Source organism: Bos indicus x Bos taurus, chromosome 9 (assembly GCF_003369695.1).
Source record: "Bos indicus x Bos taurus breed Angus x Brahman F1 hybrid chromosome 9, Bos_hybrid_MaternalHap_v2.0, whole genome shotgun sequence".
Lineage (NCBI taxonomy): Eukaryota > Metazoa > Chordata > Mammalia > Artiodactyla > Bovidae > Bos > Bos indicus x Bos taurus.
Window position 1 is genome coordinate 96884582 of NC_040084.1, and position 17424 is coordinate 96902005.

Genomic DNA, 17424 nt, shown 5'->3' on the forward strand with positions numbered 1-17424 from the left:
GTCTTTCGGTGTTACTCCAGGTTCACAAGTGCTGTGGTTTATCAAGGACTCGTCATGCGCCTGGGAATTATAGGAGGCAACCTCTATATCGACTTTTTCATCTCGGGAGTTGTGGAGCTGCCAGGAGCCCTCTTGATCTTACTAACCATTGAGCGTTTTGGTCGACGCCTACCCTTTGCGGCCAGCAATGTCGTGGCAGGGGTGGCGTGCCTTGTCACTGCATTCTTACCAGAAGGTAACTGTCCCTCAAGTCTGCTTGGCAGCCAAGATCTTGAAAAAAATCTTAAAATAATCAAGAACGGGGGACTTCTCATCTTTAGCAAATGTCCCCTGGCATCAACATCATAGTGCCAGGCACACTCTCGTGATGTCTCTCCGTTTCTGCCAAATCAGCATAACGACTGTGACTGTAGAAGATTGATTCTATAGATTTTTCCGCTTTCCCCAGTTGTAGGGTCATTTGTGGATGAAATAGATGTGTAAAACCTAGATTGTAGTCATAGTTTACTTTTTTAAAAAAATTTAATTGAAATTTACTTTATGTACAATATTGCATAGGTTGCAGATGTACGGTATGATGATTCATGATATGTAAAGGTTGTATTCCATTTGTAGTTATTATAAAGTACTGGCTGTATTCTCCATATGGTACAACAGATTCTTGTAGCTTACTGTATACCTAATAGTTGCACCTCTTAGTCCCCTACCCCTACCTTACCCCCTTTCCCTCTCCCCAGTGGTAGCCACTAGTCTGTTCTCTGTATCTGTGAGTTTGCTTTTTTTGTTGTTATATTCACTAGTTTGCTGTAATTTTTTAGATTCCACATATAGGTGATGTCTTATAGTATTTGTCTTTCTCTGTCTGACTTATTTCTCTTAGCATAATGCCCTCCAAGGCTATCCATGTTGCTGCAAATGGCAAATTACATTCTTTTTATGGCTGAGGAGTTTTACATATATATATATAGGCTTCCCGCGTAACTCGGTTGGTAAAGAATGTGCCTGCAATGTAGGAGACCACATCTTCTTTATCCATTCATGTGTCGATAGCCACTTAGGTTGCTTCTTAGTTATTGTAGAAATGCTGCTGTAACATTGGGATGCATGTATCTTTTCCAATTAGTGGTTTTGGTTTTTTTCTCATATATATACCCAGGAATGGAATTCATGTAGTTTGCTTTGGATCACCTTTATCTGACCTAATTTTGTGGTATCTTTGACCCTGTTTCACATTTCTTCCGTATCACTAATTCCCTGCAAAACACGAAGGTTACAAAGGGAAGAAAAACACACTTCTTGGAGAGGTTGACAACCTAGTGAAGAGTATGGACAAAGTGGAGCACGGTTCTCAGAAGTATGAACCGCCTGTGCTGGTTTAGGAACTAAACGTTCTTCGTTATCACAGGAACATCCTGGAACCTTCTTCGTTATCGCGGGAATATCCCGGCAAGGAGGCTGAGGGATCATCCCTGTCCAGCAACGATAGCCTCACAGTCAGGCCAAGAGCTTGGGTGTGGGCTTGTGAGCTTCGGGTGGCAGATAAGCGCCTCCAAGTGACTGCGGCAGCTAGGACAACGGCAATGGGGAGGGAGCGATGCTGCGAGCAGGGATCAAGGTGGTGGCACTCAGGCCTGCATGGGAGACGGTGATTTCAGAGACACTTCAGAGTTAAACTGGGGAGGGGAGGGCTTGCTGACTGCTGTGCGATACAGAGGTTGTCGGTAACTCCAAGTGTGTGGCTAACCCACCGCCAATTATCCCTGTCCTGGAACACAGCAGGGCCTGGACGGTGGAAGCCTTTCAAACTCCCAGGGAATGTGTGTTTTAGATCAAGTTCATTATTTCCACATTCCAGGAGGTGTGGCGGGGGGAGGTTGCTGGGACAGCTGGAGCCTCTCGTAGTACTTTATGTCAGCACAAGAGAAGCATTTATTTTTTCAGTTTGAAGAGTTTTTTTTTCTTTTCCATAAGGTTTATTACAAGATAGCGTGTACCGTTCCCTGCGCGGTGCAATAGGGCCTTGCTGTTTGTCCATTCTCTATAGTTTGTATCTGCCAACCCCAAACTCCCAGTCCATCCCTTCCCTGCGCCCTCCCCCGTGTTAACTACAAGTGTGTTCTCTGGAGTCTGTTTCTGTTTTGTAGATAAATTCGTTTCCTAGTTTGGATTCCACATATTGTTGTTGTTCAGTTGCTATATATGGGATAACACGCACCACATCTTTATCCATTCATTCTTGCTTCTTAGTTACTGTAAAAATGCTGCTGTAACATTAGGGTGTGTATATCTTTTCCAGTAAGTGGCTTTGGTTTTTTTCTCATATATATACCCAGAAATGGAATTCATTTAGTTTGCTTTTGATCACCTTTATCTGACTTAATTTTGTGATATCTTTGACCCTGATTCACATTTCTTTCATATCACTAATTCCCTGCAAAACATGAAGGTTACAAAGGGAAGAAAAATACATTTCTTGACTTGGAGAGGTTGACAACCTAGTGAAGAGTATGGACAAAGTAAAGCACGGTTCTCAGAAGTATGAACCGCCTGTGCTGATTCACGGACTGCAGCACGCCAGGCTCTTCTGCCCCCCACTATTTCTCGAAGTTTGCTCAAACTCACGTCCATTGAGTCGATGGTGCAACCCAACCATCTCATCCTCTGTCACCCCTTTCTCCCTTTGCCTTTGATCTTTCCCAGCACCAGGGTCTTTTCCAATGAGTTGGCTCTTTGCAATGTCAAAACAGTCAGACATTAATAGATAAGTTCATTAATAATATTCTTATGAAATCCTAAAACATCAAATAACCCTATTTAAATACCATTACAGAATGCCCACCTTCAGAATGAGAAGGGGGAGAAATCCTGTCATGTTGGAATGGTTGATGATAAACAGAACTGTTTCCATTTATCTCATTTTTCTTGAGCATGTGAGTTTCCTAGAGCTGCGGTATCAAAGTACCATGAACTGCATGGCTTGCAACACGGATTTGTTCTTTCATATCCTGGAGGCTGGAGTCTGACCTCCAGGTGTAGGCGTGGCCTCGCTTTCCCTGAAGGCTTTAGGATACTTGCCTGCCTCTTCTGGGCTTCCATTGGTTGCCAGCCATCCCTGCATTCCCGGACAGCATTCCCATCTCTGCCTCCATCTTCACATGACCTTCTCTGCATCTCTGGGCCTTAACTTAGCCATGACATCTGCAAAGACCCTATTTTGAAATAAGGCCACACTCTGAGGTGGTGAACCTGAACTTTGGGGAACATCGTTCAACCTACCACACTGGGCTAATGCATTATAAGAGTTGGGGAAGGGGATTCCCTGGCGGTCCAGCAGTTGGGACTTAGTGCTTTCACTGCCAGAGCCCAGGTTTGATCCCCTGGTCAGGGAACTAAGATTCTGCAAGCCTCCCTGTGTGGCCAAAAAAAAAAAAGACTTGGAGAAGATATAAGTCAATACACATCTACTTAGTATCTATTAATTGCTGCCACTAAACTAGGAGTAAGGATAGAGCTATAAACAAGATAGACATAATTTATTTTTTAACTTTTTATCTCATATTGGGGTATAGCCGATTAACAACATTGTGATAGTTTGAGGTGAACAGCAGAAGGGCTCAGCCATACATACACATGTGTCCATTCTGCCCCAAACCCTCCTCCCGTCCGGGCTGCCACATGACACTGAGCGGAGTTCCCTGTGCTGTACAGTAGGTCTTTGTTGGTTATCCATTTTAAATGCAGCAGTGTGTACATGACCATCCCAACCTCCCTAGCTATCCCTTCACCCTGGCAACCGTAAGTTCATTTTCAAAGGAGACAGACAATTTCTATTGTTGGGCATTATGCACAATTTAGGAGAAGGTGACAAATGAGGACCACTGGATACTTCACTGATCTTTCCATTTTACTTTGGCAGTGTATAGTTTTAGGTTTAATTTTTAAATGTAGTTTCCTAAGACAAGGTCATCTGTTTTCATCCCATATGGAATAGGAATCAAATATTAATTACATACTCATTGCATATGAAATTAGGAAAGTAAAGGGGAAAAAATGACTTAAGTGTGGCCCATCTTTTCATGCTAGAACTCTCCCCCAGAAGATTTTCTCTGGCCCCAGACATATTGGGATGGTTTTAATCATGTTGCCTCCAGCACCATCCCAGAAAGCATTGAAGATCAAATGTCCAAACCCATACTGAAGTAACTAAGTGGGTGGGAATCAAGCTGTCTTACAGAGAACACGCTCATATATTGGAAAACAGAAGACAAAGAATACACTTTTCTGTTTGATCTGGTCAGGTTTATTTTGTAGACCGAATTTCCCAAGTCTTAGAGTTGTTCTTAGCAGCAATGGAAACGACTTGCTCCTATTCTGGACGCATTTTATTTGTGTGTTCTGCAGATACAGCTGCTTTCGTAGTCTCATGCTCGTCGTAACCGACTGCCAAGAATAAGTTCAAATTCGTAGTGCTGTGTGTGAGTACCCAGTGTTAGCAGGGGTTGCTTGCCTGAGCTGAGAGTCCTCGCTTCCACTTAAGGAACTTTTGGGCTTGGTTCCTTGGGCTGTTGAATTAACATTAGAAAGACTTTTCCTCTCAGCCATTCTTGACGTCATCACCAGGATGACTGCCCCTGAGAAGAATACTGAGCAGCCTTTTAGGGGAATCAGCTCTAAAATTATCTCAGAGAAAACTGTTTAACCAGCGTTCCCCCAACGAAGCCCGACTGGAGAATGAAATTCTGGAAAACAATTTTAGAACAATCGTCCGGGTTGTATCCTCATCTAAGACCCACTGTCTCTGACCCAAATTTTTGAATTCTAATTAAAGCCTGAAAAATAAAAGAGCTTTTTTTTAAATTTTATTTTGTGTTGGGGTATAGCCGATTAATACTTTTGTGATCGTTTCAGGTGTACAGCAAAGGGACTCACCGTACATATACAAGTATCCTTTCTCCCCCAGACCTCCCTCCCATCCAGGCTGCCACATAACACTGAGCAGAGTTCCATGTGCTGTACAATAGGTCTTTGCTGGTATCCTTTCTCATATAGCAGTGTAAACATGGCCTTCCCAAAGTCCCTAAGTGTTCCTTCCCCTTGGCAACCCTAAGTTCGTTTTCTAAGTCTTTGAGCCTCTGTTTTGTAAGTAAGTTCATCTGTATCATTTCTTGTTAGATCCCACATATAAGGAAAGTCATGTGATATTTCTCCTCCTTCTCTCTGTCTAACTTCACTCGGTATATACTCTCTAAGTCCATCCATGTTTTTACAGATGGCATTGTTTCATTATTTTTAATGGCTGAGTAATATTCCAGTGTGTGTGTGTGTGTGTGTGTGTGTGTGTGTGTGTGTACCACATCTTCTTTATCTATTCCCCTGTTGATGGACATGTAGGTTGCTTTCATGTCTTAGCTATTGTAAACTGCTGCAGTGAACACTGGGGTACATGTATCTATTCGGGCCATGGTTTTCTCCGAATGTATGCCCAAGAGTGGGATTGTAGGGTCATATGGTAGTTTTATTTTTAGTTTTTTTAGGCATCTCCAAACTGTTCTGCATAGTGGCTGTACCAATTTACATTCCCATCAACAGTGCAGGAGGGTTCCCTTCTCTCCACACCCTCTCCAACTTCTGTTGTTTGCGGATTTTTTTTTTTTTATGATAGCCATTCTGACCAGTGTGAGGTGACATCTCATTGTACTTTTGATTTGCATTTCTCTAATAACTAGCGATGTTGAATATCTTTTCATGTGCCTATTGGCCATCTGTATTTCCTCTTTGGAGAAATGTCTATTCAGGTCTTCTGCCCATTTTTTGAGTGGGTTGTTTGTTTTGATGCTACTAAGCATCATAAGCTGTTTGTAAATTTTGGAGACTAGTTCCTTATCAGTCACATCATTTGCAAATATTTTCTCCCAACTGTGGGCTGTCTTTTCATTTTGTTTATTGTTTCCTTTGCTCTGCAAAAGCTTTTGAGCTTAAGTAGGGCCCAATTGTTTATTTTTGCTTTTATTTCCATTATTCTGGGAGCTGGATTGAAAAAGATGTCACTGTGATTTATATCAGAGAGTGTTCTGCCTGTGTTTAAAAGAGCTTTTTAAGACCCATACTCATCTGCCATTTTTAATTTGAGTTTATTCAAGATAGCTATAAACCCGGCCGTTTGGGTAAGTCTTTTTGAAATGAAAAAGTTGTCTTGGACTTTTCTTTGTAAGTAAAAAGTATTAATGAGTCTGTTGCAGATGGGGCATTCAGAGGAGATATAAAATTGTGTTTGTTTAAAACCCTACATCCTTTCTTCAAAAACTGAGAAATTATTCTCAATAATCTCTAGCAGTTGGACCAAATCCCCTTCAGAGGGACCCTCTTTCTCTGTGTCCTCGGGAGTTCATGGGAGATAGTTTCAGCTTCAGTCCTCAATCTTAAATTGTCTTGTTTCTTGCCATTGCTATCAAAAGATATCTATCGTCACTCCAGGGCAAACTTAGAATATTACTGGTTTGGTTGGAAGTTTTTATGTGCAATCTTAATATTCACACATCCCTTAGACCTCCTATAAATTGTTTTCATTTTACCCTTTTGTTGAAACAGCGTGACGCTTCTTGAACTTCTCTTTTGTCACACATTTCAACAGAATCTCTGTCCAGTGAAGTTAGATACTGGCCTTTACTGCTTAGAAAGAGCTGAGATTCTTAAGAAAACCTGAAAGCATTTTCTTAACCTTTTATTGAATTGACTAGTTATTGATCTGTCTTCACTGAGCTAACCACATACATCTCTCATGCTCTGTGTGTGTGTGTGTGTGTTTTAATCTGGTTTCTTGGTTTTTGTTTTTTTCCCCATGAATGACCAGTTATAAGATTAAATTGTCATTGAAGTTGTCAGTGGGATTCACTCGTAGAGCAATCTTGATTCAGTAGAAAAAGCTGTAGCTTAAGAACCTAACCTGGTTCTTAAGTAATCAAGTTATTTCCATGGGAGCTGGAGGCATTCTCCTCTGCAGCCGCAGAGCAGCAAGAGGTCGCCCAGTCAGGCCGGGACCCAGGGAATCTGGGCACCAGCTGCCACTTTCCATTCCCCAGCACCTGGCACTGCCCCACCTGCTCACTGGAGGAAGGGGTGCAATGCATTTCCTGGTCCCCTTCCCTGGCCTTAATGGAAAAGTAAAGGCTAAATACAACACGTGTTTACAACTGTGCCAGAGCAGATGGCGGCCCAGCGCATCAGAGCATCTCTGCTGTTCCTTCCTCCCAACGTGATGGTAACGTGGGTGCTGCGGGTGTCCTCAGCTAGAGCAATGTCCAGGACACCAGGATGTCCTGGCTAGCGAGCAACCAGCATGTGACAAGGTGGAGCCTCCCAGCCACGACCTGCACTCTGGAGCCCTCTTTTCCTCCCTCGCCCTCCTTGGCAGTTGTTTTGTTCAATGAGTTTTAGCTTTCTTTAGTAGTTGGGTATTCTCTGAATATCCATTACTTTGCTGACCAAGGTCCGTCTAGTCAAAGCTATGGTTTTTCCAGTAGTCATGTTTGGATGTGAGAATTGGACCATAAAGAAGAGTGAGCACCAAAGAATTGATGCTTTTGAGCTGCGATGTTGGAGACGACTCTTGAGAGTCCCTTGGACTGCAAGGAGATCCAACCAGTCCATCCTAAAGGAAATCAGTCCTGAATATTCACTGGAAGGACTGATGCTGAAGCTGAAACTCCAATACTCTGGCCACATCATGCAAAGAGTTGACTCACTGGAAAAGACTCTGATGCTGGGAGGGATTGGGGGCAAGAGGAGAAGGGGACAACAGAGGATGAGATGGCTGGATGGCATCACCGACTCGATGAACATGAGTTTGAGTGCACTCCAGGAGTTGGTGAGGGACAGAGAAGCCTGGCGTGCTGCTTTTCATGGGGTGGCAAAGAGTCAGACACAACTGAGCGACTGAACTGAACTGATAGAAAGAAAGAAAGAAAGTGAAGTCGCTCAGTCGTGTCCAACTCTTTGCGACCCCATGGACTATAGCCTACCAGTGTCCTTAAAAAGGATGTCATCAACTGCCCAACTCTTAACAAATTTAAAGTACTGACTTTTTAGGGCAGACATGGTACTCTTTCTTCTCTTAATGCCCCAAAGAAAGAAAATATTTAATGTCAAACATTTGGCATTTCCCACTCATTACCATGGAGGAAAAAGGAAAGGACCCAGGAGATGTGGGTTGGATCCCTGGGTCAGGAAGATCCCCTCGAGGAGGAAATGGCAAGCCCACTCCAGTATTCTTGCCTGGAGAATCCCATGGACAGAGGAGCCTGCTGGGCTATAGTCCATGGGGTCGAAAAGAGTCGGACATGACTAAGCACACACACACATCATTTGCACTTAATTAGGCTGGGAGAACACAAAGCAAATGCCTTTTGTTTTGTAGAATTGTGCTGAAAGTAAAGTAGACCCCTAACTCTTCCTCCCAAACTTTGTGTGTTTGCAGGAATACCCTGGTTGAGGACCACTGTTGCTACCCTGGGAAGACTAGGCATAACCATGGCCTTTGAAATTGTCTATTTGGTAAATTCAGAATTGTACCCAACAACATTACGGTAATTCCAACATCCGTATCATGGTTTCTCCTAAGTAATTCTGCAGCTGCATGTTTTAAGTTGACCACCTGCAATGCAGGAGACACAGGAGACAACTGGTTTGATCCCTGGGTTGGGAAGATCCCCCTGGAGAAGGAAACAGCAACCCACTCCAGTATTCTTGCCTGGAAAATCCCATGGAAGAGGAGCCTGGTGGGCTACAGTCCATAGGGTTGCAAAGAGTCAGACAAGACTGAAGCAACTGAGCACGCACACACCCACGCATTAGACTTGAAATCAGAAAATCTGGTGAGTGTGCTTGCAGCATGAGTTACATTTCCCATCATCAGCTCCACTCTGTGTAAAGGCTCCAGCCTCTGCTCTGACCACACTCCACAGCCAGTTCCTGAAGGACGAAATCAACCAATGTGCGCAGCTAGTGCAAACTGGCCTCCTTTCTGGGGGGAATATTCATGAGCACGCCTTACTGTCAGTCTAGGCACCACGAGGGCACACGAGTGCCACAGAGCGGGCTGGGTAGCACGCCGCTAATGGATGATTAATTTCCACCAATACTGTAGACTCCACCCTCTGGCTCCAATTAGCCTCACTGTGACTCTGAGTCACAGTGACAGGTGTGAACTGGTGCAGCTTGGAAATGAATTGCGTAGGAAATGATTTGCATAGAGTATGAGAGAGGAGATGTTTTCAATGTCAAGCACTAGAGAAATGGGAAATATTGTTACCATTCCTGTTACTTAGAAATCTGAAAATATTATTCATCCTGAAGTTATTTAAATATTTTTATTTCAAACAACTTTTTTATTCTGCAGAAACTTTGGAGTTTCACTGTGTTCCGGTTTATGTGATTTTGGGGGGATTATAGCCCCGTTTCTGCTCTTCCGGCTAGCTGCCATTTGGCTGGAACTACCTCTTATCATCTTTGGTAAATATTCACTGCATGCACTATTCTTAAATGCTTTCGTTTGCATTCTTTGTATTAATAGAACCTACAATGATGACCAGGTTCGATATTCATGATATTCATTTGCTCTTCCCATAACTCTTACAGGTTTTGAGGCACCACAGTGAAATGTGGGCCCTAAATCATTTAAATTTGTTTTACATTAAAGAGTTGCAATAAAAAAAGTGTTCAACTTAAGAACTTTCCTTGCAGTCTAGTGGTTAAGACTCCACATTCTCATTGCAGGGGTCATGGGTACGATCCCTCATTGAGGAGCTAAGATCCCACATGCCACAAGGCATAACCCACCCTTCCCCTCCTGCAAAAAAAAAAAAAAAAAAAATCTGAAAGGTAGGGTTTGGCAGCATGGGAACAAAATATACTTTCTAAAGAAGTGTTTGATTTAGCTTTCTTTGTTGAGGTTCTGAGTTAAAATCAAATACTGTGAAACTCTTTTATGATACTGTGGGACACAACCAGTAGTTTTGGGGGGACCTAATAGGACCTTTTGTGTGTTTAAAAGAAGCCTAAAAATGAATTGTGTTGTTGAAAGTTCCATGTCTTTCGATACTGTATCTTCATTTGCTTTGACGCTGAGCGCACCACGCCGAAAGAATAGAGGACACGGAACCCTTGCATACCTACCACGAGCTCTGTGATGACCGTCAGGTTCATACCCTCCTTCCTGCCCTTGGACTTCTTGAAACTCATGACGGGATGGAACCATAGCGCGGGGAGGGGCCTGGGGTAATTCTGGCCGGTGCCTCTCCATTGCTGGTCCAACTTTCCTTCCCGGGTCTCACACCCGCCTCCCCTCTCCTTATCAGCAAGAGAGGATGCTGGCTGGCTCCTTGCTCACCTCCTTTCCTCCACCTCCACCTGCTTGCTCCTGGTAAAGAAGACTGGCCACTCACTGCTCAGCAGTTTTAAACTCCAATGAAAATATCGCATCCATGAGGAAATAAACCTAGAGGAATGCAGTAGTCCTTCAGCAGGCCTGGGACCACAGAGTCAGTGTCTTACTGGTGATTCAGTTAATGGTCACTTCAGACTATTTCATGGGATCTGATAAACAAGCTCAGCATAGATTCTGGGCCAGCATGAAAAAGCAAAGAGAAGGCATTGTTCAGCCAAGACAGAGCCGTCTAAGAGCCCAGTCCCTCAAGATGGGGGACTGGCCTCAAGGCAGGCTGGCTGAGCTGGGCGCAGGCCCTTGCTTTGCAGAGGGAACTGCCTTTCCAAACCACCGCTCACAAGAGCGTGTGATAAATAAGGGTGCCTTTGGACTTCCCTTGGAGTAGGAAGTGGCAACCCACTCCAGTATTCTTGCCTGGAAAATTCCATGAACAGGGGAGCCTGGCAGGATCGCAAAGAGCTGGACACGACCGAGCGGCTTTCACTTCTGGACTTCCTTGGTGGCCCAGTGGCTAAGACTGCTCTCCCAATTCAGGGGGTCGATCCCTGGTCAGGGAACTAGACCCCACACGCCACGACTAAGACCCCTGGCGTGGGCAGTAAATAAATAATATTAAAAGAAAGAAGGCCGCATGAGAGCATATCACAGGATCGCTAACCCATCCCATGGAGTCAAGAGGAGAGAGAGTCAGGGAGCGACGAGGCCCTTGTTGAGATGGGAAGGTGAGGAGAGGTTATTCACGTGAGAGGTGCAGGCTGGTGCTCCAGGCAATGGAAAGACCTGCAGTAAGAGGAAGCTGGGGCCGCCCAGGTGACTCAGATGGTGAAGAACAGGCCTGCAATGCAGGAGACCCAGCTTCAATCCCTGAGTTGGGAAGATCCCCCAGAGGAGGAAATGGCAACCTTCTCCACAGAGTGCTGTGTGTGAGGCGAGGCCTGAAGAGAGACAAGGCTGGGGAGACCAGCTGGGGCCCGACCACCGGACGTGCAAAGGGTCTGCTCTGTATCCAAACAGCAGTGGGAAGCCGTGTGGAGTTTTAAGCTGGGGTTGGCAGGGTCAGGTCTGCCTTTTAGAAACTTGACTCTGATGGCAGATATGCTAGGGACTTAGAGGGGACGGCGCTAGTAGGGAGACTTTTAAAAGAATGTTGTTGTAATCAGGTCAGGACTGGGTCTGAGGTGATGGCACACAGGCGTTGAGGAGTGGATTGATCTGAAGAAATACACTGGAGGTTGAACTGGCCAAGAGGGGCTGACTGACTGGGTGAGGGACCAGAGCGAGCAGGGAGAGGGACCTCGACACTGCTGACTGAGGGAACCATAGGAGGGTTTAGCACATTAGAGGCACCTGTCTGCGGAAGGACGTGCAGGGATTCTATCTGGGCTGCTTGTAGGATGAGGTGCCTCTAAGAAATCCAGGCTGAAATGGTGAGGAGGCAGTAGGTTTGACGACCTGAGTCAGGAGTAAAAAGTGGCCTCAAGATGAAGGTTTGGAAGCCACCTGGATGAAGAGAACCCCTGAAACCATGGGAGTGACTGAAACCCCACACACACAGCAAACAGGGCAGAGTGAGAGGAAAGAAGGGGCCCAAGACGGATCCCCGAGGAGCCACAAGCGCCCAGTGTCAGCAGAGTGAGAGGCACCAGGCAGGGGATGCGAGGGACGTGAGGGACGCGAGGGGAGCAGGGGGGAGACCAGAAGCTCAAGGGGCGGGGATGCCAGGGGGTGGCGGGTGAGGCCACTATCTGTCAGAGCTGCCGTGAGGCCAGGCAGCAGGGGCCAGAAGCAGGGCCACTGGGCCTGGTGGTGGCGGCCCCTGGTCATCTGGAGGGAACCAGGCCGGCGAAACACTGAGGAGAAGAGCCCAGACTCGAGCAGATGGCAGTAGGACGTGACTCCGGCTCACCAAGTTCAGCTGGCAAGTTTTCAAGAATCTTGGAGCCACCCAGGTGGCTCAGATGGTAAAGACTCTGCCTGCAATGCAGGAGACCTGAGTTCAGTCCCTGAGTCGGAGAGATCCCATGGAGAAGGAAATGGCAACCCACTCCAGTGTTCTTGCCTGGAGAATCCCATGGATGGAAGAACTTGGCAGGCTATAGTCCATGGGGTCACCAAAGAGTTCAACATCATTGAGTGACTAACAGTAATCATTAAAAATTGAGTATACGAGATGAAAAACAGAGGTAATAAATACATCTGCTCAGTTCTCGATTCACTGAGCTTTGCTGTGTCTGACCTTGAGGCTGGTGTGTCCACTGGCATCCATGGTGGAGATACTGCTGCCCATCTCCCCAGGGCCTCACCCGCAAGGCTGCGTTGCTGGTATGAATGACACACATCCACAACGGGTGTATTTACACCACGGAAATAGACAAATGCTGAAAATCAGGACTTTGTTTTCTGGAGAACCAGTTGTTAGGTATTTACCGGCACAGTACTGGCTATGAAGATGTGTCCCTGATAGCTCAGTTGGTAAAGAATCCACCTGCAATGCAGGAGACCCCGGTTTGATTCCTGGGTTGGGAAGATCCGCTGGAGAAGGGATGGGCTACCCACTCCAGCATTCTTGGGCTTCCCTGGTGGCTCAGCTGGTAAAGAATCTGCCTGCAATGTGGGAGACCTGGGTTTGATCCCTGGGTTGGGAAGATCTCCTGGAGAAGGGAAAGGCTACCCACTCAGTATTCTGGCCTAGAGAATTCCACGGGCTGGATAGTCGATGGGGTCACAAAGAATTGGACACGACTGAGCAATTTTCACAGAAAGCAAGAAAGGATGGTGTTTCAAGGATTTTGGTTCTAAGACAGAAAGGAGGATGGTGGCTAGAGGATCATGTGAGGTTGACAGAAGGGTCTGTAGAGAGGAGAGATTTGAATACGTTTCAAGGCGTCACCAGTGGGGTAAAGCTGCTGGAGAGAGAGGATGAACCCCTACAGCGAGGAGCCCAAAGGACTCCAAGAGCTGCTCTTGGGCAGACGCGGGGACCAGCCTTGCCGGGTCACGCGACGGGAGGAGGGCGGGGACGGGGGGCAGCACAGGGGGCAGTGGGACTGTCAAGGGTCTGAGACGCTGAGGAACTGTGAGATCGTGACAGGATCGCTGGGGAGCTGGGCAGGGTGACCTCAGCGGAGCACTGCTGCAGGGGGTGGAGGAGTTAGGGTGGGGAGCACAGCGGCTTCCAGAGGGCGCAGGGGGCGATGCGGGCGGCTGTGCCATCTGGGGACCATAACGCCGTTTCCCTGTCCCACAGGTACCCTGGCGTCTGTCTGCGGTGCTCTTGTGATGCTCCTGCCTGAAACCAAGGGCATCGCCTTGCCAGAAACAGTGGATGACGTAGAAAAGCTTAGCAGGTATGATACGAAATTCAGCACACCCTAATTGAAAGCAGGATTTCAAACCCACTGGGAAAGGATGGGGCTGAGAACACTGAATGTGTGGGAGGGAATACAATATTAAATCCCTATCTTGCATCTTAAGCAAAAAATTCAAAGCAGATTTAAAAGGTTAACATAAAATAAATCTGGAAATGAACATGTTTTATTTTTTAAATGTGGTTATGAAGAGAGAAATATTTCCAAATAAGGTGTGAAAACTCAGAATCCAAAGGAAAAGAACTGATGACTGGACGAAACAGAAATAATTTAAATGTGCATCCGTGGGCAGCCAGTGGTGACAATGATAATATATCCATAAAATGGATTGCTACACAGATATTTAAATAGTAGAAATATAGATATATGAAAGACATGGAGAGATTTTCAAGGTGGATTACAAAGTGAAAAGTCGCTGAACAATGTGTTATAGTATTTATTAAAAAATAAAACCAAGAGTTATCCCTCTCTATAGCTAGATGGGAAAATAAATGATAGTGAGGTGATGATAAGTAGATAGATGATAGCAGAAATAAAATAGGAGAAGGAGAAAGAGATTGAGTTTAGGGGGAGGGCATCTAAATAGCATGCAGAGGAAGTTAATATCCAACCAACATTTAAACATAAAGTGTATTTTATATTTAAAAAGTCACATTACATACATTCTAATTTTCTCTGAAATTTTTCATAATAAAAATAAGAGAGATTATGAAAATGGGAATGTATAGGGAAAGACCTAAAATGATAAAATATACCCTCTGGGGTAGAAATGTGTTGGGAAAAGGGGTGCAGAAGAGAGAACACTTATTTTATACCCCATAGACTTCTGCATCATCAATTTTTTAAATTATGACAACATGGTATTGTATCATTTGTGAATTTTATTTTATTTGAATTATTATTTTTTTTTTGGCATGTGGGATCTTAGTTCCTTGACCAGGGATTGAACCCACCTCTAGCATTGGAAGCTCAGAGTCTTAACCACTGGGCCACCAGGGAAGTCCTTATTTGTGAATTTAAACAGATAATTTAACAGCTAATTTGAAAAATAAAAATCAGTCTTCTTCTAAACAATGACCTGGAAATTAAGGATAGGGATCTCTAAATTTTATCAGATATATTTATGGGAAGATGGGGATGTTAGTCGCCTCATGGCAGTTTTCTTCATCACTTGGCAGATTGGGTAGAGATTAGAAACTGACAACTTTTAGGATCCTGTGTGAGTGGTCAATGGCTTCACACATGTCACTTCACACTCAAAGCGGTGGTGTGCAACAGAAGTTCTTGCCCTCACTTTTTTATGCTCAGAAAGACTTGACGACGTCTATGTGCTAGAACTGGGGTTGACATTGCCTAGTGAACAGGTGTGATGTTGTTTGCTACTTGTTTTTGCTGTGTTGGGTCTTGGTTGCCGCGTGGGCTCTTCTCTAGCTGTGGCAAGTGGGGGCTACTGTCTAGCTGCGGTGTGTTGGCTTCCCCTTGCAGGGGCTTCTCTTGTTGCAGAGCACAGTCTGTAGGACTCTCGGGCTTCAGTAGTTATGGCACATGGATGGGCTCAGATGCCCTGAGGCACATGGGATCTTTCCAGACCAGGGCTCAAACCCTTGTCTTTTGCCCTGGCAGGTGGATTCTTTACCACTGAGCCACCAGGGAGGCCCTGGTAGTTTCATTATCTTAGGCTTATCCTACTTGATTACGAGTAGCTTCATAACAAGAATCTCCCGGTAGGATTGGAGATTCCTCTCTTCATATCCTCTTTAACAAGGTACCATTGCCCTCTCCGGAGAAGGCAATGGCAACCCACTCCAGTACTCTTGCCTGGAGAGTCCCATGGACAGAGGAGCCTGGTGGGCTGCAGTCCATGGGGTCGAGAAGAGTCTGACACGACTGAGCAACTTCACTTTCACTTTTCACTTTCATGTGTTGGAGAAGGAAATGGCAACTCACTCCAGTGTTCTTGCCTGGAGAATCCCAGAGACGGGGGAGCCTGGTGGGCTGCCGTCTATGGGGTTGCACAGAGTCGGACACAACTGAAGCGACTTAGCAGCAGCAGCAGCACAGCCCTCTCTGGAGATAGGCAACCATTGCTAAGTGTCTTACAAGTATTTCAACCAGACTTTAAAACATACACATTGATTTCATTGTCCTATTTCCTGATGCTATTCTGAAGAACCACATTGACGAATCATCTCAGAACTTTCCGAAGAAAACCTTAGCAGTGTACTGAAATCAACACACCAGCTGACTTCTAACAGGACCAGCCAATCAGAGGACAGGTAGACATTTGTCCCATGAAGTAACTCAATCAGATGCTTATGTTTGTCTGTAAGTAAACTGATAGCTAATGGCTTAGCCTCAACCAAAGCTCTACCTAGGTTTTACCCCAAAATAATGCTACTTGGGGCTTCTGTGGTGACTCAGATGGTAAAGAATCTGCCTGCAATGCGGGAGACCCAGATTCAATCCCTAGGTCAGGAAGATCCCTTGGAGAAGGGAATGGCTACCCACTCCAGTATTCTTGCCTGGAGAATTCTATGGACAGAGGAGTCTGGTGGGCTGCGGGCCATGGGGTCGCAAAGAGTCTGACGTGACCGAGCAACTAAACAGTACTACTAATGCTACTTGAAGGCTGAGGTGAGGTGGGAGATTTTCTTTAAGATACTGCCATTTTATAAACCAAAATTAAGAAATGTATAAAAGGTATTATTAATAAAACTGTCCTTTTGAGAATTACACCATGGGAAGGTCTTGCTGTATCCAGAAAACATAAACGTTCTGCTGGCTGTGGGATCACAGACAATTATTTGGTTTGTGTCAGGGTACTGGGGCCAGATGAATGCGGCAGTTATCCAATCCTCTCCCTCCAATTGCAGTCATGCTAGAAGCCGGAAGGAGAGGAGAATATTGAAGGTTAGATGAAACGGGTGAAATGGTGAGAAAGGGAACGGGATCATCTTCGAATAAGACATCCAGACTTTAAAGGCAACTTCTCGGGCCCTAAAGGGTCTGTTCAGGGCTGGGTCACCCAGGAGGGCATCCCAGCCAGGATCACAGGGCCGAATGTAAGGAGGAGTTCAGCGTGGACTGCTGGATGCACAAGCCTGTGATGTGCCGTTGGAGTTTTAGGACGTCCGAGTCTCAGTGCTGCGGAGTCCCTTCTGCACACCTGCCATCCTCGTGGTGAAGGCCCTCTGTGCAAACACTCCAAGCAGAGGGACTGCATTCTCCCTTTTGACTCGACTCCACTTACTGCCGCTCATTTCCACAGTGAGAGTGACATACCCGTTCTTTTTATTTTTTTTATTTTTAAACTTTACAATATTGTATTGGTTTTGCCAAATATTGAAATGAATCCGCCACAGGTATACATGTGTTCCCCATCCTGAACCCTCCTCCCTCCTCCCTCCCCATACCATCCCTCTGGGCCGTCCCAGTGCACTAGCCCCAAGCATCCAGTATCGTGCATCGAACCTGGACTGGCAACTCGTTTCTTACATGATATTTTACATGTTTCAATGTCATTCTCCCAAATCTTCCCACCCTCTCCCTCTCCCACAGAGTCCATAAGACTGTTCTATACATCAGTGTCTCTTTTGCTGTCTCGTACACCGGGTT

The 17424-nt window shown here is 45.5% G+C and overlaps 1 protein-coding gene across 1 annotated transcript in view; it reads left to right on the forward strand.

The window, feature by feature from the left end:
* The window catches only part of SLC22A3 (solute carrier family 22 member 3), a 98805-nt gene that overhangs the window by 77824 nt on the left and 3557 nt on the right, over positions 1–17424 (forward strand). Inside the window, exons 7-10 of the mRNA XM_027551986.1 lie at positions 21–235; positions 8474–8582; positions 9395–9507; positions 13689–13788. Coding sequence (XP_027407787.1) covers positions 21–235; positions 8474–8582; positions 9395–9507; positions 13689–13788 — 537 coding nt within the window. The remainder of the gene's footprint in view (positions 1–20; positions 236–8473; positions 8583–9394; positions 9508–13688; positions 13789–17424) is intronic.